Source organism: Dipodomys spectabilis, unplaced genomic scaffold (genome assembly GCF_019054845.1).
Source record: "Dipodomys spectabilis isolate Male_0828 unplaced genomic scaffold, ASM1905484v1 ptg000512l, whole genome shotgun sequence".
Lineage (NCBI taxonomy): Eukaryota > Metazoa > Chordata > Mammalia > Rodentia > Heteromyidae > Dipodomys > Dipodomys spectabilis.
In genome coordinates, this window is record NW_024871189.1 from 695,941 (window position 1) to 718,054 (window position 22,114).

At 46.5% G+C, this 22,114-nt stretch overlaps 1 protein-coding gene across 2 annotated transcripts in view; it reads left to right on the forward strand.

Moving 5' to 3' along the window:
• The window catches only part of Rptor (regulatory associated protein of MTOR complex 1), a 313,102-nt gene that overhangs the window by 62,282 nt on the left and 228,706 nt on the right, over nt 1-22,114 (forward strand). For both annotated transcript variants that reach the window (XM_042669964.1, XM_042669963.1), the window contains exon 3: nt 12,245-12,327. In XM_042669964.1, coding sequence (XP_042525898.1) covers nt 12,245-12,327 — 83 coding nt within the window. The remainder of the gene's footprint in view (nt 1-12,244; nt 12,328-22,114) is intronic.

The window sequence follows — 22,114 nt, forward strand, 5'->3', positions numbered from 1 at the left end:
ACATGCATATCAAGTGCTTCACCCCCATTTGCCCTCATTCATGTTTTCTCTTTTCCCATGTTAGCATCAGTTAGTTGTGCCAAGGAATTTTCATTTTGCCATGTCCATGCATGTATATGATGTGCCTTGATCACGCATCTCTACTTTTAGTCTTGGAGAGGCTGCTCTCCTGATCTCCATAGCGGGCACACCATTCTCCTCCTTCCTGGCAGTGCACAGGAGTTCCAGTTTCTCCACATCTTTGACGGCATTTACTGTTTTGGATCTTTTTGAAAATACAATTTTATTGTTATTATTAAGGTGTTACATAGGGGCTGGGAAGGTGGCTCAGTGGTAGAGCCCTTGCCTTGCATGCCTGAGGCCCTGGGTTCGATTCCTCAGCACCCAAAAAAAAAAAACCCCAAAAAGGTGTTACATAGAGGGGTCACCATGACATAAGTCAGGAATTGAGTACATTATTTCCCCAGTTTCCCCCTCTCCCTTGTTTTGGATTTTTTTTTTTTTTTTTTTTTTGGTCATAAGATTTAAACTCAGAGCATGGTTGCTGTCCCTGAGCTTTTTTGCTCAATGCTAGTGCTCTGTCACTTTGCACCACAGTACCACTTCTGGTTTTCTGTTGGTTAAATGGAGATAAGAGTTTTCCTGACTTCCCTGCCTGGGCTGGCATTGAACCACAATCCTCAGATCTCAGCCTTCTGAGTAGCTAGGATTACAGGCATGAGCTACCAGTGCCCCTGTTTTTGGTTTTTGACAGTAGCCATCCTAAGGGGTATGAGGTGGTACCTTATTGTGGTTTGATTTGCATTCTCCAAATGACTGATGATGTCAGTCAACTTTTTCTGGGCTTACTGCCCACCAGTATATCTATGGCTGAGAAGTACCTCTTTAGGCCTCCAGCCTTTTTTGAATTTGGTTAGTTGCTTAAAGAACTCTGTTGTGGACGTCTTTATATATTTCTGATAGTAGTCTATTATCAGATGCTTTGACAATATTTTTTTCCATCTTCAGTCTTAACCATTTCACCATTACCTACTTTTTCCTGTAGCTTCAGATTTATTACAATTTATGTCCAGTAAAATTCACCTTTTTGGGCATTGAATTGGACAGCTTTCCACCACAGCGACAGAATCTCTGATGTAAGCAAGTTGAAGGAGGAAAGACTTTATTTTGTCTCACAGCTTCAGAGATCTCAATCCATGTTGCCCAGCTCCACAGCTTCAGGCCTGACGCGAGACAGGAACATAATAGAGGTGGGAGCGTGTGGCACAGACGGCTCACCTCGTGGTTGGCCAGGAAGCAGAAAGACAGGAAGGCGCCTCACAAGATAAGCTCTTCCTTAGCTACTTCCTCCCACCAGCCCCACCTGCAAGCCCATTCAGCATGAACCCATCTGTGGGTCAATTCATTGATGAAGTTACTGTCCCATGACTCAGTCTCCAGCCAAGGACTAAACCATCAACACAGAGCTTTTCAGAGGCCACTTCACACACAAAAATGGTGCAGGGAATACATTGGAAAAGCATGACTGTGTGACTGCAGTGCAGTCGAGGTACAGAGCACGCCCTCACAGTAAGAGAGTGATCTGTGCCCTCCTCCTCTGTCCTTAGTGCCTGGAAAGCAGGACCTGATTTTTGAGCTTGCGTTTTCCCTTTTATAGAACATCCTGTGAAGGGAATCAGTATGGTTGTGAGAACGTTGTTTTCACATCTTACTTCTTTGACTTAGAATGCACTGGACCGTCAGCTGTGCTGTTGTATGTATTAATAACTTGTTCTGTTTCTGCATAATTTTATTGTGCTATCATTGGTTGGATTATAGTTTTTCCCATTGACCAGTTGATAGAGGTTTGAGGTAATTCCAGTTTTGGCTAATTATTTGACAAACTTCCTATTGACCGTGGGTCTTTGTGTGGACGTGGTTTTTGGTGAGGCAGTATCTAGAACAGGAATTATTATTTGATAAATTATTATTTGATAAACTTCCTGTTGACGGTTGGTCTTTGTGTGGAACGTGGTTTTTGGTGAGGCAATATTTAGAACTGGAATTACTAGGTCACATTAAGTACATGTTCAGTGATTCCCCTCATACCTCCTCTTCTCTCTGTGGTGCTAGAGTGTGAATTCAGGGTCTTGCACTTACTAGGCAGGTAAACCACTGGTGATCTATTCCCCAGGGTCCCCTCCTTCCCTTTTTTTTTTTTTTTTGTTGGTCATGGGGCTTGAACTCAAGACCTAGACACTGTCCCTGGTGCTGGTGCTCTACCTTGAGCTCCATTTCTGGTTTTCAGCTGGTTAATTAATTGAAGAGTTTCATGTCTTTGAACCATAATCCTCAGATCTCAGCTTCTTGAGTAGCTCAGATTTACAGGCGTGAGCCACCTGGCAGCCCTGTTTTTGCTGGTTATTTTTGAGGTAGGTCTTGCTTCCTACCCAGTGTGTGCCTGAGCTGCCATCCCCCTTCAGCGTTCCACTTTTGCTGGGATCCCAGGCTCATGGGCACCACGTCTGCCTTCTCTCCGTGGAGATGGAGTCTGGAGAATTTCTTTGCCCAGGCTGGCATCAGAACTATAATCCTCCCTTTTCAGTCTTTCAGGTAGCTGGGGTTACAGGTATGAGACACTGGCACCTTTTTAAAAAAAAAAATTGGCTTCACTCTTCCCAGATAGCAGCAGTTTCTGTGTTTGGTTTCCTTCTCACAGGGCTCTGGTCTCAAGGAAGTTAGTTTGTTTAGCGTCCTGTCATTTCAGATTTCTGGTGAGCACAAGAATCATGATGTTACCTCTTCACCATAGGATTGGGGTAGATTAAAAAAAAAAATTCCAGCGGAAGCAGAAGTTCCCTTTGTAACTTTAACAGAAATTACAATTTATCCTTCTTTGAACTGGAGGGAACAGTGTGTTTTCCTGGTGTCTTTGGCTGATGTGCCGTCTGGATGTCTTGAGATGACAAGCCTGCCTTACAGCAGCCCCCTTTACTCTTTTCTTGGGTGTTTCAGGGTGAAGCATCCTGAACTGGATTCTCAGTGTGTGCCCACAAAGATTACAGCCTTTCTGGGATGGGTAGCGATGCTCAGATTTCAGCCTCCTAAGTAGTTAGGATTACAGGTGTGAGCCACTGGTGCCCAGCTGTGAAACATACTTCTATTAATTTTTCCAGATAGGAAGGAGAATCAAACTCGATAATCAAACACAAAAGCAAGCACAGAACCTAACAAACAAATCTGTACAGCAGTCTCGGGGCTGATTCACAGTAGACATTCCATATCTAATAATTTCTCTTACAGCTCTTTTTGAATTTCAGCTCAGAAACTTCCTTTGATCAGCCTGGGCTGTTACTGTTTTCATCTGTTCACTGAGAAGGTAGACTTCAGGAACTTTCTAGTGTATCTCACGACACTAAGAGTTTATGAAAGACGCTTGGGAGAAGGCGGATAGGCCGGCAAATGGCTGGGACGGATGGAGTCGCTGTGTTCCATAAGGGCGCCAGCCACAAGTGGCTGTTGAGCGCCTGAAATGCAGCGTCAGCTTAAAACACATGAAGTATCCTCGCAAGTATTGATCACACGTTGAAATGATTTTGTAGATACTAGATTAAATAATGTGTGCAAATTAAACCTTGAATTTTTAGCTAAGATTAATTGTGTCAGTTTCTTCCATTCTTACTTTGCAAATGTGGCTACTAGAAAATTTAAAACTCCCTGGTGCCTCCGCAATGTTTCTGCTGGTCAGTGTGAGACACCAGTGTCTGTAGCCGAGCCGTCTGGAGGGACTGCAACCCCACCCCCGTGGGTCAGGATACTTCATGTTCAGCTGGCGTACATTTGACTCCTCTTCTTCAAAGAAGGGATATTGAGCCAGTACAGCAGCTGGTACTCATAGGTACCTGAGCGATGGAGAGACCTGACAGTGGACACTGCCTTCACAGTGTCTTTCTCTGTGACAGGTCCTCAGCCTTCTCTTGGCTTCCTCGAGGGATTGCCATGTTCTCCAGTGTCTTTGGTTTGGGCAAAAGAGTGCTGTCTGGACTCACTGCAGAGCTCTTGGTGCCAGGTTAGCTGGTGCATGGGCTCCTTTTTTTTTTTTTTAAATCAAGGTGTGAGGTTCACAGAGCTTAGTTCCCGAGAAGCCCGGACCTGCTGGACTGCCTTGGAGCCAGCTCCAGGGGAGTCCGCGTCCATGCACTCTGGCAGCCAGTGCTGACTGAGCTCCCCTCTGCCCACAGCTTCATCCCTCTGAAGGCACACGTCCATTTTTGCCCCATGGATTATGAGGCAATAGTGTCTTTAATTGGGGGCCGTGCTGGGCTCCCAGCTAGCCAGTGAACCACCACCCCTGGCCTGTGTTTTTGAACCTCTATCATCCACTCAGCACCTTTGCTTTCTCTGCCAGTTCTTTTCCTGCCCTATCTGTAGTCAGTTTAGGGGCTCAAAGAACCCAGTTTCTTTTGCTGGAATACAGTATTTAGAAGCTAAGGAATTCTCATCAAAGTGTGGTGTTCCACAGCAGTGCCTGCTGAATACCCCTGTGTGCGCATGCACACGTGTGTGCATGTGTGCTTGTCTCTGTGCTTGCCTTTGTTTTTGTGTCTGCGCCTGCCTGGATAAAAGCTGTGTTTGTACTCAATGTTGTGTGTACTGTATCTCCCATTGGAATCCCAAGGAACTTCCTTATCTGTAATTCCCTGATCCAAAAGTTAGATTTGCTCCTGTGTGAACTGCTTCTCTGTCCGTCCAGTTTCCCTAGTCCACTGTTGTAACTGCCTGGGGTCAGCATGACATATAGGTCACCCCTCTGTACCTTCCCTGTTGGCCCTGAGCGTGGCTGGACGTGACCACTTACTCCAGGCCAGCCCTGTTCCCTCACCTGAGGCAGGCACCTCCTTGCCAGCCCCACCTATTGGCTTTCGGGTGCAAGGAGGGATGTCTGCATTTCCAGCAGGGCTTCGCTGGCCCAGCTGAAAATGATAGACTAGAACTTAAGATGGAGAGTTGAGGCCAGCTAGGGAGGGAATGGCTCACATTATATATATATAATAAGGTACCTTGTTAGTCTTCAGAGTGGAACCATTCATTTGCTTCCTCCCCGTCAAGTATCAGTTTCCTGGTATTCATTTTTTGGAGCATGAGTTAGTTTTTCTAAGGAAATACACCATTTGAATTCTCCTCTGCAAATACCATATTTTAGGTAACAATTTGTATGCAGTTTGTGTACAACCCCATATGTGTCTACTTGTACATTTATAAATTAGTTCTACCTTTCACATATGAGAAAAAACATGTGCCCTTTGTTTTTCTGGGCCTGACTTCATTTAACAGAGTTTTTTTTTTCTCAGTCCATTCATTTGCAAACGATTTAGTATTATCCTTCTTAATGGACGCATAAAATTCCATTGTGTGACTCTGCCACATTTTTTTGATCCACTCATCCCCTGAGGACATTGGGGCTGTTTCAATACCTGGTCATGGTGGATAGTGAAGTAGTGATCGTGGTTGTGTAGATGGCTTTACTGTATCCTCATTTGTGATCTTTTGGTTAAATGCCCACGAGTGGGATTGCTTGATCATAGGGTAATTCTGTTTAGTTTTAAGCAGAAGTCTCTTTTTCTTTTGGTGCTAGTCCTGGGCTTGAATTCAGGGCCTAGACACTATTCCTGATTTTTTTTTTTTTTTTTTTCTAGTGCTCTACCACTTGAGTTAAATACAGCTCTACTTCCAGCTTTTTTTTTTTTTTTGAGTAGTTGATTGGAGATAAGACTATCACAGACTTTTCTATACAGGTTAAATTCAAACCGTGAGCCTCAAAAGTTAGCCTCCTGAGTAGCTACGATTATAGGCATGAGCCACCAGAGCCTGGCAAAATGACTTATGTGCTAGCAAGTGATAGCTGTCTATCAGATGAGACAAGAATGCTAAGGGTGTTTGAGATGCATGGTAATTCTGTTACCCCAGGAACTGTTTGGAGGCTACAAAGTAACTTCTCTATTCAATCCACTTGTGATCATTAAGACACCCTGTGCAAAGTTCTACATCAGTGGCCCATGCTTGTTTGTAATCTTTCTCAGGAGGTTGAAATCTGAGGATTGCAGTTCTAAGTCAGCCCAGGCAGGAAACTTCATGAGACTTATCTCTAGTTAAGCACCAAAAAGCTCAGGGAGGGTGTCCAAGCCCCAGGATTGGCACAGGCTCACAAAATGACCTTCTGTGCAGATGATCTAAGATACTGATGCTGCCCTTGGTACAGCCCTGGAACCTGGGAGCACTTACACACATTCTGCCACTGTTTCTTGCAGCAAACCTGGGTATCAGTCTGTTCAGGAGATAGGCTGATATGCAAATGCGCATGTGGAAAAATGCATGTTAAGCACAGTGCTGTAACAGAAGAGCTATGAGTGCTGCTCTTTTCTCTGGGTGCTTAGGTTGCAGCTGGGAGATGATACCTGAGCCTGTGAGTGACAGCCAGGAGGGGCTCAGCCCTGGGGTGTCCTGGGCTCAGACAGTGCTGGCACACAGGCGGCGGCAGCGCGGCAGGAGCAGGAAAGTGGAGGGACCGAGGGTGGAGCACTTCTGGGGTCTGTGGCCCTGGCTGCCTGTGCTCTGGCACAGCTCTGGCCTGTATTTGGGATCTTGGGGATCTCATTCAAAACCTTGTATTCTCTGTCCCACTGTGCTGGAGTCTGAGGGTAAGTACCCCGTTCTCCCTCTGAGGGAGGACGGAGCATCACTCGGCTCCTCTTCCCTTGCGCTCTTCTAGTGGGTGAACCATGAGCCCTCCTCAGTTTTGAAGCAGGGCACCTCAGACATTCCCTGGAGTCTGTTGGAAATCTATCTACTTCCTGGCTTTTCTATAACAGTAGAGCCCAGCATGGGAACTTAATTGGTTCTGTAGACACGTGGAATGAGAAGCGTGGTGGGTTGGACAGGACCAGCTGGTAGAAGATGGCTCCTGTAGATTTTTTGCTTCTACCAGCTTGCTGGCTCTTCTCTGTCAGCAGAAGACAGCACAGGAACTTAATTTGTTCTGTGGAGTGAGAGGCTTAGTGGGCCAGACAGGACCAGCTGGTAGAAGCTGGCTCCAGTACAACTTGTGCTCCTTCCCTAGGTGCCCAGGATATTTACTGTAATCGTAGGCCTGCAGGTCCTCTGGCTGGCCTGGGGGCGCCTGCCCAGCGCTGCTCAGCAGCGTGTCTCCCGGCTTTGTCCTTGAGCCCAGTAAGGAGATAGGCCCTTTGCTTCATATACTACTAATTATAAAACACAGTGATGTGATATTATGATGAATAATATCAGTCATTAAGAGCCATTTCTAATTTCAAAGTAGCCCTTCTGCCATTATATATTTTCTCAATCAAAAATTAGTCATTCAAGGTTATACAGCTAATTAGTGGCAGAATCCTTGAAAGGCATACAGAGAATTTACACTCAATCTAGTAGGCAGTACTCAGTTAATAAGTCAATTAACAAATGTTTGTTAAGTGTCTACTAAATTCAAGGCACAAAGAAGTACAAAGATTCTTTGAACAATGAGTTCTATGTTTTCTTTTGATTTTAAATCTTTATTGAAGCATATCCATACAGAAAATTGCACCTAACCCAAGTGTGTAGTTAGGTAAAATTTCACAGCTGATCACACTTTGGAGCAACAGGCCCAGAACAAGTTCCCTGTAGCCCCGAAGCGTTGCTCACCTGCTCCTGATACCCACATCCCCAGGCGCTTGGCGGCTTGTGTTCCAGTTCTTATTTGTGTCTGATCTGAGTGGGAACATAGGCAGGACACATTTCTTGGTGGCCCATGCCTGCCCCAAGGTGTGCTTTTCAGGAACCTGTCAGGTGGGAGACGCTCAGGCTGGAGTGCTGCCTGGAGATGAGAGGTGAGTGGTTGACGGGGGAGGGTAGGTCTTGGGGAGAAAAGTGGGCGGGGCTTGGGCCTCGGGCTTGTGTATATGTGATGATGACAGGATTACCTTTTGTAGCTGGCCGAGTGCTAGCACCAGCAGTTTGCTCTGAGAGCTTTAGACTTCAGCTCCTTTAGATGTAGTGTTCTGAGTGTTAGGAAATGCAGAAGGATCATACCAAAAACCTTAACGGAAGGAAAAAGAAAAAACAAAAACAAGTTTTCCACAAATGCCATTACCATTTGCTTTTCCCATCCACCCACTTCATGATCACATCTGCTTCCCAGAAGTGTATGGGCTCTTTCCCAGGTTCTCTTCAGACAGCAGGAGCCCAGTAGCACTGGCGAGTCACTCAGTAAGATGGACTCACTCCACCTGCAGCCCGGACGCCCAGACTTCTTCATGCACGTGTTTTAGCTACAGTTTGACTACAGCGTCACACACACCATTATTGTCTTCATTTCTTCTCCTCTCCCACTCTTACTCTTTGAGGGGAACAGTTAACTATGTGTCTTGCTTGCAGATTGGAGTTGACAGTCTCACTCAGTTGGTCCCCTCCTGTGGATCACGGGCACTGTGTCTGAGGCCAGGGAAGGGGTGTCGGGCAGCCTCTGCTGAGGCGGTTCCCGTGGTTCTCTGGTTACCATGTCCCTGTCCCCGCGGCGTGATTCAGAACCGCATGCACGAGGTGCAGTGCACGGCGGACCGCATGGGGAAGATGGTTCCCTTGTCTGCAGATGCTGTGTGTCCGCAGGCCCCCGTCTGCCGCCTCCCACGCCTGCCTCACTCTCCTCCATGAGGCCCTCCATGTGGCCCGCAGCAGTTTGAATGGTTTCTGTGTGTGAAAACTGGCTTTTACTTCCCTGTGCTTTGTGCATCCACATGGATGCCCCCACCTTGTTATGTTTGGGAACCTGATCTGTCCCTGTCCCTTGCTAGTCTTGGTTCAGGTTGCAGCTCACTTGACTGAGGTTGTTTTAAGGCCCTAGAACTGTGTTCCTACTGAACAAAGAGAAGATTGACATTAAACTTAGCACCAGTGTTCCAGAGATGTTATTTAGAACCTGGTTTTCACCACTTTGTCCTTAGCTCCCAGAGCTGGTGAGCAGCTCTGGTTATGTATTAGTTTCCAAAAGTGGAGGGCCTGACACTTCTGTATTAAAAAGTCTCTGGTTACTTTGATATATCTATGGGTGAAGGTCCCTTTGACCTATAGAACCTCATTACTTAATTTGGTGAGTAATTTTTAAAAAAGTAACACACATAGTTAGAAAATTAAATAGCACTAAATGCCATAATAAGAAAAGCCTAAGCCAGGAGCCGGTGGCTCATACCTGTCATCCTAGCTACTCAGGAGGCTGAGATCTGAGGATTCCCATTCAAAGCCAGCGTGGGCAGGAAAGTCCGTGAGACTCTTATCTCCAATAAACCACTAGAAAACCAGAAATGGCGCTGTGGCTCAAGCGATAGAGCACTCGCCTTGAGCTGAAGAACGCAGGGACAGCGCCCAGGCCCAGAGTTCAACCCCCACGACTGACCAAAAAAAAAAAAAAACACCCAAACCCTCCACTTCCAACAGCTCTGATCTCCAATTGGTTCCTCTGATTGTACATGCTTACAGATTTCCTAGTTATTTCTAAATTTTCTGTGAACCTATGATAAACTTGCTTTTCTACATGTATTACGGTACATCTTCCAGACGCTATCAGAAAACTTCACAGTTCTCAATCCATTTCCCTCCTTTTGTTGTTCTTTGAGACACTCTGGGCTCCTGTCTCTAGACCTGGTACTTGGGACTCTGAGCCAGTCCTCCTGTCCTCCCTGTCCTGTTTCCTGCTCTTTTGTTATTTTCTTCTGTGGTTTGCAAGAAAAGGACAGGAGACACAGATTTACATATGCATATATGCCTCTATTTTATTCTCTTGAAGTTGAATATTAGATTTAAATTGTTTTCCTGGAGAATTCTGAAGGCCTTGATGCATCTTGTCTGTTTTCATGTTGTTAGGAAGCCCAGAGCTCCCCATCACTGATCTGATCCCCTGTGTGTGAGCTGATTCTTGTTTTTAGCAAGGTGATTATGAAGCGTCTGGATTTGGATTTCCTTGGCTTTATCCTGTTTGTGGCTCATTGAGTTTCTTGAATGACAAACTGGGGGAGTTTTTAATGATGCTCTCATTCTGGGACTCCAGTGACAGGCTGACAGAACCTCCATCTTTCCTCATTGCCCGCAGCTCCCTGCAGGCTCTTTTCCTAGGCGCCATTTACTGTCTACAAAGAGAAATCTTACAGTCTTCTACCAAGGTGGGATTTTACAGTGGGTGGCTGAGACAGGGGGAAGAGTGGCTGATGAGTAAGTATGTGGATTTGTAATTGTGGATTGCATTTTTGGGAAGAGGTGGTAATTAAACAAGGAGATAGACAATCCACACAATCCAGGAATGCTCCAGAGAAAACACTACCAACGATGTTGGCTTGATACACTCAGGGTTTCCATGGCTAGATGGTAAAGCACAGAATATTAGTTTAAGGCAAAGATGGCAATAGCTATGGAAGGCTAGGGCAAGGGGAGCAGAGCTGAGCAGGCAAGGGGAGAAAGAGCCTCACATGGAATCAGGAAATAGCGGCCAGGTTCAAGAGGTTGCTTCTGAGGGGTGGGGCGTGGGATGAGCACTTCTGTTTTAAAGTCTTGTGATGTTCTGTGACTTCTTTTTGTGGTGCTAGTGATTTTACTCAGAGCTTCACACTTGCTAAGCGAATGATCTGTTACTTCAGCTACACCCTAGTCCTCTCTGATTGCTTTGCTTTTTTTTTTTTTTTTTTTGGTTGGCCATGGGGCTTGAACTCTGGGCCTGGGCACTGTCCCTCAACTCGTCAGCTCAAGGCTAACCACTTGAGCCACAGTGCCACTTCTGGTTTTCTGGTGGTTTAGTGGAGATAAGAGTCTAACGACAAGGGGGCTGGGAAGGTGGCTCAGTGGTAGAGTGCATGCCTGAGGCCCTGGGTTCGATTCTTCAGCACCACATAAGCAAAAACAAAAAAGCCAGAAGTGGCGCTGTGGCCCAAGTGATAGAGTGCTAGCCTTGAGCTGAAGAGCCCAGGGACAGCACCCAGGCCCAGAGTTCAGGCCCCATGACCGGACTCAAAAAGAAAAAAAGAGTCTAACGACTAAGCTGGGTGCCGGTGGTTCACACCTGTAATCCTAGCTACTCAGGAGGCTGAGATCTGAAGATCGCGGTTCAAAGCCAGCCGGGCAGGAAAGTCCATGAGACTCTTATCTCCAATAAACCACTAGAAAACGGGAAGTGGTGCTGTGGCTTAAGCGGTAGAGTGCTTGTCTTGAGCTGAAGAGTGCAGGGACAGCGCCCAAGTCCAGAGTTCAAGCCCCACGACCGACCAAAAAAAAAAAAAAAGGAAAGTCTCACGACTTTCCTGCCCAGGCTGACTTGGAACCGTGATCCTCAGATCTCAACCTCCTGAGTAGCTAGGATTACAGAAGTGAGCCACTGGTACTTGGCCTCTCTGATTTCTTAAGCCAACATTACTGAGTTTCTAAAGCCCCAGACCCTGACTGAGAGGGGTTGGGAGCTTTCCACATAGCTGGGATGATAGATGTGCACTCTGTGTGTGGCTGTTGGTTGAGGTGGGATCTTGCAAGCCTTTTGCCCGGCTTGGCCTCTTGATCCCTGCCTCCCTAGTAGCTAGGATTACATTTGTGAGCCGATGGATCTGAGAATGAGATGTAGAAAGCCATCATGGCTCACTCGGTGAACCAGTATTTTGCAGTTGGGCAATGCCTGATGAGACAGGTGCTTGTGTGGAAGACCATGCAAGATCAGTCCAGGTCCATGGACGTGCTCTTGGACACCACACTGCCCAGTTGCTGCTGTTTCTGGAGGCTTGGTGTGGCATCAGTAGTTAAATGACTACTTAGGGTGCTCTGTTAACTTCATATGCACAGACTGAAGGCACAGGTTGCAGCTGGTGCATGTAGACCAGATAGGAGCCCAGCTGTGATCTGTTAACTAGTATTTAAAACATTTCCAAAAATGTTCAACAATGCTACTCTCCTTACTAATTTTTTGATACCAATTATTTTTCATAGTAGATATGCATGTTGTAATGTAGTGGCCTTATTATCTTTAAGTGAAAGAATAAAGAAATATTAACTACTTCTGTGGTAGTTCTGTGGGTGCAGTAGCCTCTTGGGGTGTCGCGGCAGTCCTGTGCACCTGGTTAAATGTGGATAAACGTAAGGAATGTGTCATCTGCCTTCGCAGGTTACTGAAGTGGGTTGTAGAAAAGCTTCATGAGGAGAAGAGCATGCATAAAGACTCTCCTTTTCATTGCCTCCACAGATCCTCTGTCCATGGGTCCTCAGAAAGCTCTGGAAACCATCGGTGCAAATTTACAGAAGCAGTATGAAAACTGGCAGCCACGGGTAAGCCTGCTTTACTCGCTCTCTCCTCTCTTTGAAACAGGGAAACCTCAATTCCGTGGTTTCAAGCCATCTTTGAATCCAAGGGGGAACTCTCTGGAGAGTGTCACCTCGTATAATCCGTGATTCCCCCCCCCCCCCCCCCCCCCCCCATGTGCGCGGCTGCACGCTCTGTGTGAGAGATGTATCATTTTTAATGACAACCCGTGCAGTATTGTGAGTCATGTAGCCAGTAGTCTGTCTGTTTTGTGTAATTTTCTTTATGTAAAGGAAAAATATGATTGGGGTTACTCTTAAATCATGGCTTTTATTCTGCACAGGAAATATATGTTTAGTAACTTCCATAACTGCACCGAGGTAGTTATCTTTCTTGCGTTCAGTTTTCAAGTAGGGGAGAAAAAAAGCATGGCGCCTTCAAAGGATGACACCTATTATGTGCTTAGCCTTTGATTCAGGAGGGAGGATTCTTTTCAGTGAGCCCGTTACCAATTAGTGTGTTTTTGTTGCTTATATCTGACAGCTTTTCTTTCTTTTCTCAAAAGCCACATAGCATATAACTGTGTCAAATTGCCTTTAAGATCATACTTACTTGTGAATAACCCAAAGACCTAGATCCTTTATCCTTTCTCATTAACTAGTTTGAAGATTTAATGGAAAATGGGAAATTTGGAATGTTTCTGGGAGAGCCTTGAAGTTAGCTTTGTGTGAGGCCTGGTTCTGGAATCGCCTCCCTAACTCACCTGTTAGGAAGCCGGGACGTGAAGCTTTGGCCTCACCTGTGTGCTCCTTTTCATTTGAGTCTTTCCTCTTGGCTAATGAATTACAGAACCTGCCCAACGCTTGCCTGCTTGGGATTTTGATTAGTGGTGGGTCATTTATCCACATACTGTGGAATTTGGGATTTCTTGTACATGACTTACATTCTTTGAGTAAGAGGATGGCTTTCACAGTGCCCTTTGATAATTTCTGCTGTAGCTCATGGTAGTAAGGTGACTAATTGATAGGAAACATCTCTGTCTTTTTGTTAGAGCTTCTGACTTGTGGAGGAGACAAGGGGCCTCTGTGTTTTGGCAGCAGGTTCTCTGGTGTTTTGGTAGGCCTCAAGGCTTTGCTTTGTCCTTTCTCAAATCTGTTGCTCCTTCAGTGTCTATATAAAAATTCAGTCTTTTCCTGGAGATTGCCATACACTGAGTCCTAAATGAGGACTGCACAAGTGTGTGGGTGTTAACTTAAAGGAAGTTGAGGCACTTGGCATCTTTGAGGACTTTGAAGGTATCCAGCGGCTCAGCAAGGCAAGCAAGACAGCACTTACAGGACAGCGGGGACTTCGGCTGTGCTGGGAGGCTGGTGTCGGTATGGAGCCCCGGGAGTCGGGCCGTGCCCAAGACTTGGCTTTCATTTCTACCAGCACTGCACACACCTAAGGGAACCTTTTCTAAATTAGCTGCTTTGACCTTTCCTGGGTTGATTTTGCTGTTTTTCTTGTTTAAGATGGGCTGTAGCCAGATGTATTCAGATCTCCTTTTAATTACTTTCTTCCTTTAAAAGAATTGTTCCATAAGAAGATAGAGTTTTAGGTTCCATATATTTAAATGTTTTACCCCGTTTGCTAGGATTTACTTTTGTTGTTGTTGCTTCTGAAAGCTAAGAGCTGGTTTACTGTTAGCTTTATTACTTTAGCCTGGCGGGTGTCAGCCGGTCACACACACCAGCTGACAGTAAATGCAATTTTCTTAGGTGGATCTGTTACTTTTGGTCTAAGTTTTGCTGAAGGTGGATCATCCCTTCATGGCATCTGAAGATGCATTGTGATGTAAGGCGGGTGGACAGGCCCTAGACGCACACAGGGCAGCGTGAGCACGTGTGGCTGGCCTGACAGCAGAGCCGCCTAGAACAACAGGCCCGTCCTGCTGTGCACTTCTGCAGTCTGGAACATTGAATACTGAGTTTGCAAAATAATTTTCTGAATGAGAATTTGAGGACAGATGAAATGGAATGATTTCAAGACTAGGAAGTGGAGATGTGGTTCAAATGGCAGAGCACCAACCCTGAGCAGAAAAAGCTATAAGCAAGAGCAGAAGGCCTTGAGTTTAAGCCCTATTACCTGGCTGTCTTTCTGGAAGTCAAGTCTCAATAATGAGGGGCTGGAAAGGTGGCTCAGTGGTAGAGTGCTTGCCTTGCATGCATGAGGCCCTGGGTTTGATTCCTCAGCACCACATAAGCAGAAAAAGCCAGCAGTGGCGCTGTGGCTCAAGTGGTAGAGTGCTAGCCTTGAGCTGAAGAGCTGAGGGACAGCACCCAGGCCCAGAGTTCAGGCTGCATGACTGACTGACAAAAAAAAAAGAAATCTCAATAATGAGGTTTTTTCCTTTTTTGCATGCAAAGACTATTGCTTCCTTTGCTTCCCTTTTTTTTGCTGGTCCTGCGGCTTGAACTCAGCCTGGGTGCTGGCTCTGAGCTCCTCTTTGCTCAAGGCTAGCTCTCTAGCACTTAAGCCATAGTGCCATTTCCAGTTTTTTCTGTGATTAATTGGAGATAAGAGTCTCCCAAACTTTACTACCTCAGCTGGTTTCAAACCAAGATCTCAGGTCTCAGCCTTCTGAGTAGCTAGGATTACAGGCATGAGCTACCGGTACCTAGCTTATTGCTTTCATTTTTAAATATGCTAAAATGGTTCCAAAGCTTCCTAGTACAAACCATTTAGGGGCACATTGTTCAGAAACAAGCATGAGGTAATGATGCCGCCGATACCTCTGCCTGGCTTGTGTTGTCAAACACAGGGTTGTGCCACAAGTATTTGGCGATAATGTTTGCTATGGTACACGCAGCATACTGCTTTCCTCGCATACGTTCATGTGGGTTGAAGGAGAGAGTCAGTCGTGCCTGGCACAGAGGACAGTGTTTCTGAGTGAGTGCCTGCCTCACATGGCCTACAGAGCCAGCAAGACATGGAGGCGATTCCTGAGCTCAGATGTGTGGTGCCAGGGCCTGTCCCCAGCTGTAAATCAGAGTCCTGGAAGCGTGCAAAGCTCACTGGGCACCATACGATCAACTTACGCAGTAAGAAGGAGAGGTTGATGTGCCATCTGTAACAAAGCAATGGCTACACCATTAAACTTCCTAGACCTTTGATGGAAGGACCTCGAGATCCAGTTTTCACTTTCTCTGTGGGTTTTATTGAAAGACCCACAAAGGTCAGGCAATTTGCAATGAGGTCCTTTTCATTAATGCTTGCTGAAATCCGTGCCTGGCTCCCTGTGGCCGTGCAGGGAACGGTCGGGTGTCTGCTGGCGTTCCTGTCCAGGGTGCAGGAGGCTGCCAGCTGTCACCGTACCAGTGTCCCAGGGTGCTCGGCAGACCACTCATTTCCTTGCCGGTGCCAGAATGCTCAGACTTTCCCTCCTCACTTTTCTAGCTGTGAGTACTCAAAATTAGATATTTTGATAAAGGTGATTTGGGTTCAGGAAGGAATTTGGAGAAATCACAGTGATTGCATTCATTTCCAAAGCCTGCCAGACTCTTTATCTGCCCTGTGTTTCCTTGCCTGGCTGATTGAGCCCTTTTCTAAATAATTTATCAGTTTGCCACTGGAGAAATCTTTCTTCTGGTTAAATTTAAGACTTTTCCTTATTACCTTTAGGTGCATAAATTTGTGTTCTGCAAGAGATTGGAAGAAAAATGCCAACTGTTGTTTCAACTGAAAATGTGCAATTTTGTCCTGAGCCTCAAGCGGAAGTTTTATTGGGAGCTGGGGATAGGAGCTTATAAAGCGGGCTGCAGACAGTGAGGACTTAATTACTTTAGGAACTTGACCAGCAAATTGGGAAGTGTTTGGTAATTTATCCTAAGATGCAAGTCACGAACTGCAGCATAGAACCGGATGCAGCCGCTTGAGCTCTGCCCTGGGGTCTTCTTCCTCCCAGCCAGGATCAGTGGCCACGCCCTCTCGTGAGTGAACCCCGGGGTTCTTCTTGTGGCTTCACAGAAGCTCATTTACTGTGGAAGGTGAAGAGACTTCACGAACTTGTGTTGGTGTCAGGTACTGGGATGACCACTGGCCTCGTCCATTTGTCCCATGCCTCTGTCTGTCTCAGGACACGCCCTCAGTGTTGAAGGCATTCTCTTCATTCGGACTGGTCATGCGTGGTGAAGGCTGTGCATCCTGGCCGTAGCCACAGGGTTTTCAGAGAGCCAAATGATCAAGAGTCAGTTTTTTGTTTTGTTTTTGTTTTTGTCTTTGTTTTGGTTGTTCATGAGGCTTGAACTCTGGGCCTGGGCGCTGTCCCTCAGCTCTTCAGCTGAAGGTGAGCGCCCTACCACTTGAGCCATGGAGCCACTTCTGATTGTTTTCTGAGTGGTTTTATTGGAGATAAGAGTCTTGGACTTTTCCTGCCTGGGACTGGCTTTGAACCGTGATCCTCAGATCTCAGCCTCCTGAGTAGCTAGGATGCCAGGCGTGAGCCACAGGCGCCTGGCTCAGGAGTCAGTTTTAAGATGCCTGGAAGTTCTTAGGTATCACTCAAGTGATGTTTTATGGATTACATTGAACAGACTTTAAATCACAGCTTCCCTCAGTCCATTCTGCTTAGGCAGTCACAGCTGATTTGTGGTCAAGGATAAAAGGTGGTGCTTCCTATTAGATAAACATATTTTATAGAGCTTACTGCTACGCAGTAGTCATAAAGGCCGCTCTCTCCAGCAGAACAAGGCTCACCTACTACAAGCCATGGTCCTGCTTAGTTTCAATGGCCATCACCTTCCTTGAGGACAGCCTCTAGAGCCGCTTGGAACGGTGGAAGCTGGTGAGAAAGGGTAAAGAGGCCATGGACAGACTTGTCCCCTGGGTTTTAGGTAAAGGCATTACTTGAAGAATTTAATTTCTCTCTCTCTCTCTCTCTCTTTTGGTCGGTTGTGGGGGCCTGAACTCTGGGCCTGGATGCTGTCCCTCAGCTCTTCAGCTCAAGGCTAGCGCTCTACCACTTGAGCCACAGCACCACTTCAGGCTTTTTCTGCTTATGTGGTGCTGAGGAATGGAACCCAGGGCCTCATTCATGCAAGGCAAGTACTCTACCACGGAGCCACCTTCCCACCCCTTAATTTTTTTCTCTTTTGTCAGTCCTGGACCTTGAACTCAAGGCCCAGCTGTTCCTGAGCTTCTTTTGCTCAAGGCTAGCACTCTACCACTTGACCCACAACTCTACTTCCAGCTTTTTCTGAGATTAATTAGAGATAAGAGTCTCCAGCCCATGCCATCTTCCAACCATAATCTTCAGGTTTCAGCCTCCTTGAGTAATTGGATTACAGGTATGAACCCCTGGCACCTGGTATGTAATTCTGTATTCTCTGTGTGCTTCTGTGTTTTATGGAGAGTAGTTGTTAGGACTGCTGGAACCTAGGCTTCCTCACCTCCGTCCTGGAGTGGGCTGTTTGTTCTTAGGAGATCTGAGTGAGCATCCATGACTACCCAGTGAGCCGTGAGGACGATGGTGAAGCCATGATTAATGACAGTCCCCTTGGTCCAGGGCTGGCTGCACTCTGGGGAGCCCTGGTGATGGTTCTTGGATCCTGCCTGCCTCTTCTTGCGCTGACCATTATTTTCATGACCCATGGGTCCTAGCTGTCTGCCTCTGTTTATAGGCAGGAGTTAGGAATAGAGCAACGGATACCAGGGCTCTTAGCTCTCCTTCGTGACCTCACCCTTGTGTTCTGGCTTGAATTTATAGAGGATGCAACAAAGACTCATAATTAAGTGGGTGCTACCTTTGCTTAGGATCTTCACGGTTAAATGTGGCAATGTGGAAAGAAGCTAAGCTGCCTTCGGACCTGGGCTTCGCTCCAAAGATTTTTTGTGCTTGGTGGGGACTCCAGCTTGGTTCAGTGACATTTTGTCATATGTCCCAAGCTGTGGGCAGTTCAGGTGGTGAGCATGGTCCTCTGGTTGTGCTGGTGTCACCCCTGACTTGCTGCCCAGATGCCATTACTTGGTCACCCTCCTGGCGTTGCTGGCTTCGCCTGTCAGCCAGCCTGGTTTGCCTTCCCTGTGGGTCCTAAGGTTGGGCTTCCCCCACCTGTTTGTGTTCTTGTGACAGACTGCAAATGAGGACTCATAGCCAAAGGCAGAATTGTAGATGGATGGCTCACAGTTGACAGGACTCAGCACTGGGTGTGAAGCACTTTGCATCCTGTCCTCATTAAATTCCTGTGCCTGTATAGACGGTGTGTTCTGGCTGTCTTGGGGTAACTGTTGTGTTTTGATGGTTTCCTGTAGCAGCTTCCTGCCTAGACATTAAGAAGTACACCCATGACAAACATTTTGTTTATCGTTTTCCTCTGGCCTTAATCATGTTCCATCCTTTTATCTTTTCCCTCTCTTCTATCTCTTCTTGCCTGACAGCTTTCCCAGGTACCGTGTGCAGGGAGAATTCTGATTTATGCTCTTCAGCCTCGTCAGCCCTGCCCACGCACTTCCTGTCTTGTCCTGTCCCCAAAGGCTGTGGTGTTGGAAACAGCTTCTTGGAAAAGGAGCTTAAACCACCAAAACCAGTTTACACCACACTCTTTACACAAACCCCACCTGCCATTGCAGTCCATAGGGAGCAGGCGGAGTCCCTCCTCTGTCTGCAGTCCCTAGAGAATGTGGTGACATGACCAGTGCTTTCTTTTAAAAACATAAAAGATGGTTTGGCATCCCATCTGAAGAAGGGCTCACTGGCGTGCTCGGGGTGTTGGCTCTCCTGTGCTGGCCTGGGAAGGGCTCCCATTTGGCCTTGGGACGGCTGGCAGGGCTTGCAGCCCCTGCACTTTTGAGACCAGTTGCATAGGAAGCCCTTACACCTTTTGAAGGCTGAAGCTTAGCCCAGCTCTCTGCATCCACGCGGTTTACATACTAGTGGGCTTCTGGAATGAGCCAGAGGCTGTGTCTGCAGCAGTGGACTCTGCCTCAGAAGAGGTGCCAGGGTAAGGGCTGGGGTGCTGACACAGCCAGAAAGCAAAAGACAGACACGGGGACGCAGAGCCGGCCATGAGGGGCCTCTGGGAGCGCCGCGCGCCCCAGTGTGCCTCTGGGGGCCGCCAAGCAATACAGCCAAGCGAGGAGCCCTGACAGGGCCAGCCAGCATCTAATAGTGGATCAGAGGGGACAGCCGTGTAGTAGCTTCTGTGATGCCTGATTTCATCTTACGCCATGTGCCACGATGGGGCTTGCAGGTCTAGGCGTTCACCATGGCTGCTGGGCAGGTCCTCAGACACATAAAATGTTTGTTGGTCGAACATAATGGAGAATTTTAAAATTGAGATAAAACTTACGTAACTAAAGCCTACCATCTTAAAACGCACCTACCATCCAGAGGTTTTATAATCACATTGCCGCACAGTTGTAACTCTTGCCTCATTTTAGAGCCTCTTGATTGTCCCCAAACCATGGCTGTTCCCATTGGAAGTCACTCTCCCTCCCTCCCACCGGAACTGGAAGACACTTGTCACTTTCTGGGGCTGGCTATGTCATAGGAAAATCAGGTGGCCTTCTGCACCTGGCTTCTTGCATTTAGCAAAGTGTTTGCAGGATTCATCCATGTTACTGCATGTGTCAGTAATTACTAATTCTTTTTTTGGGGGGTAGGGGGAGAGGAGGTTCTGGGGCTTGAACTCAGGGCCTATGCTTAAAGCTAGTGCTCTAAACTTGAGCCATCGATCCATTTCTGGCTTTTTGGTGGTTGATTGGCGATAAGAGTCACAAGGACTTTTCTGCCCAAGTTGGCTTTGAACTTTGATCCTCAGATCTCAGCCTCCCGAGTAGCTAGGATTGATTACAGGCATCAGCCACTGGCTCCTGGCTAATTCACTTCTTTCTATAACTGAGCTCTCTCTCTCTCTCTCTCTCTCTTCCCCCCTCCTTCCCTGGTACTGGGTCTTGAACTCAGATCCTCTCTGTGCTTAACCACTTGAGCGGCAATACTACTACCAGCTTTTTCTGAGTAGTTTATTCGAGATAAGAGTCTCACAAACTTTCCTGCCCTGGCTGCCTTTGAACTGGGATCCTTAGATCTCAGCCTCCTGAGTAGCTAGGATCACAGATGTGGGCTACCAGTGCTCACTGGTGTATGGGTATTGCACATTTTATTTTTATGCATTCATCTATCCACTGGTGAATATTTGGGTTGTTTCCTACTTTTTGGCTGTTCTAAATAATACTGCTGTGACCACTGGGGCGCATGTTCTTTGTAGACATGTGTTCTTAAATCCCTTGGACATAGACCTGGGAGTGGAGCCACTGGGTTATAGGATGACTCTTGGTTGACCTGGCCAAGTCACCTCCACTATCTTCCACAGTGGCTGTACCAGTTTCCTATTCCTACTAGGAATGTGTGAGAGTTCCAGTTTCTCCACACCCTTGCCAACACTTACTCTATTTTTCTAAAAAAAAAAAAAAAACCCAAAAGTATCATGGCCATTTATAGATCTTCTTGGCTATTTAGTTCCATCACTTTCTTTTTAATGGACTCATTAGCTGAATTACTGCTCCATATATTCAGGATGTCATTCTGGGCAAATTCCTTCTCTCTTTTTAATAATTTTTTTTTTTTGTGAAAATACTGTATAGAGGGGTTACAGTTACATGAGCAAGGTAATGAGTACATTTCTTATCCAGCATTGTTGCCTCCTTTGTTTTTCCCCTAACCATCCCATCCCTCTCACCTCCTCAACTACACCCTTCCACCCCACCCCCAAATTCTTTCTTAAATGCTCACTAGTTCTTCTGAAAAAGAGCACACTTTGCCACATCAAGCTTTGAGAGTGTAAGTAGGGTGACGGCGTGGATGTCTGCTTGGTGAAGGGAAAGAGAATCAAAATCAAGGCTTTGAGATCTTATTGCCGGATCTTTTAGTTCCTTCAGCTCCTCCTCTTGGTCTGGTAAGCCTTAGTTCTGGCAGCCAAAGTTACCAGTTGACTTGCTTTATGTCCCCGGAAGCCCTCTGAATGCAAGAGAATGGCATACTTGCCGTCTTAGTGTTCTGGGGTGACCTGAAGTTGGTTTTATTGTGCAGCTACCCCAGCTTCCATCAGCTCTGACTAGAGACACAGCCTGGAAGGAACATTTCCAAGAAGGCTAACTCAGGAGCCTTTACTTACTGGTGGGAAAGATTTTTAATTGGGAATATTTAGTCCATTTACACTTAGTGTAATTTTTTATTTCACTTTTACTTTTCCCATTTGCTTTGCTATTAATTAGGTTTTAAAAAACTATCCCATGTTCCCTTTCTCTTAGTGACATGCTTTAGACCCTATAGCCATGTTTGCATTAGTGTTCGCCCTCACAAATTACTGTATACGCTTAGTATGCTTTAGAACGTCTGTGCCTTCTAGCGGGTATGAGAACATGAGCTCACTCTACCCACCCTCCTCTGCATGCCTTCTCCAGTTTGAGGTCGCTGCCATGGGTTGAGCACTCTGTGTATTTAAAACCTTGAGAGACGGTATTATTGTTGTTTTAGATGGTCAGTATTTCTGGAGTCCACTTATTTCACCGTTCTCTATTCCTTTTTGCATATCTGTCCTTTTATTTGGGGCCATGTTGTTTAACCTCAAAAACTTGCTTGAATATTCTTTTCATGTGAGACTGCAGGCAACAAATATATGTAAGGTCTCTCTGAAAATGTTTGTGTTTTAATTCTATTTCATGTATGCATAGATCCATACCTTTTTTTTTTTCTTCCAGTTTAAAGGTATGTCTTCCTGGTAAAGCCTTAGCAGTGAGTCTAAGTGTCCCCCCCCCCCCCCGCCCCCCGCCAGC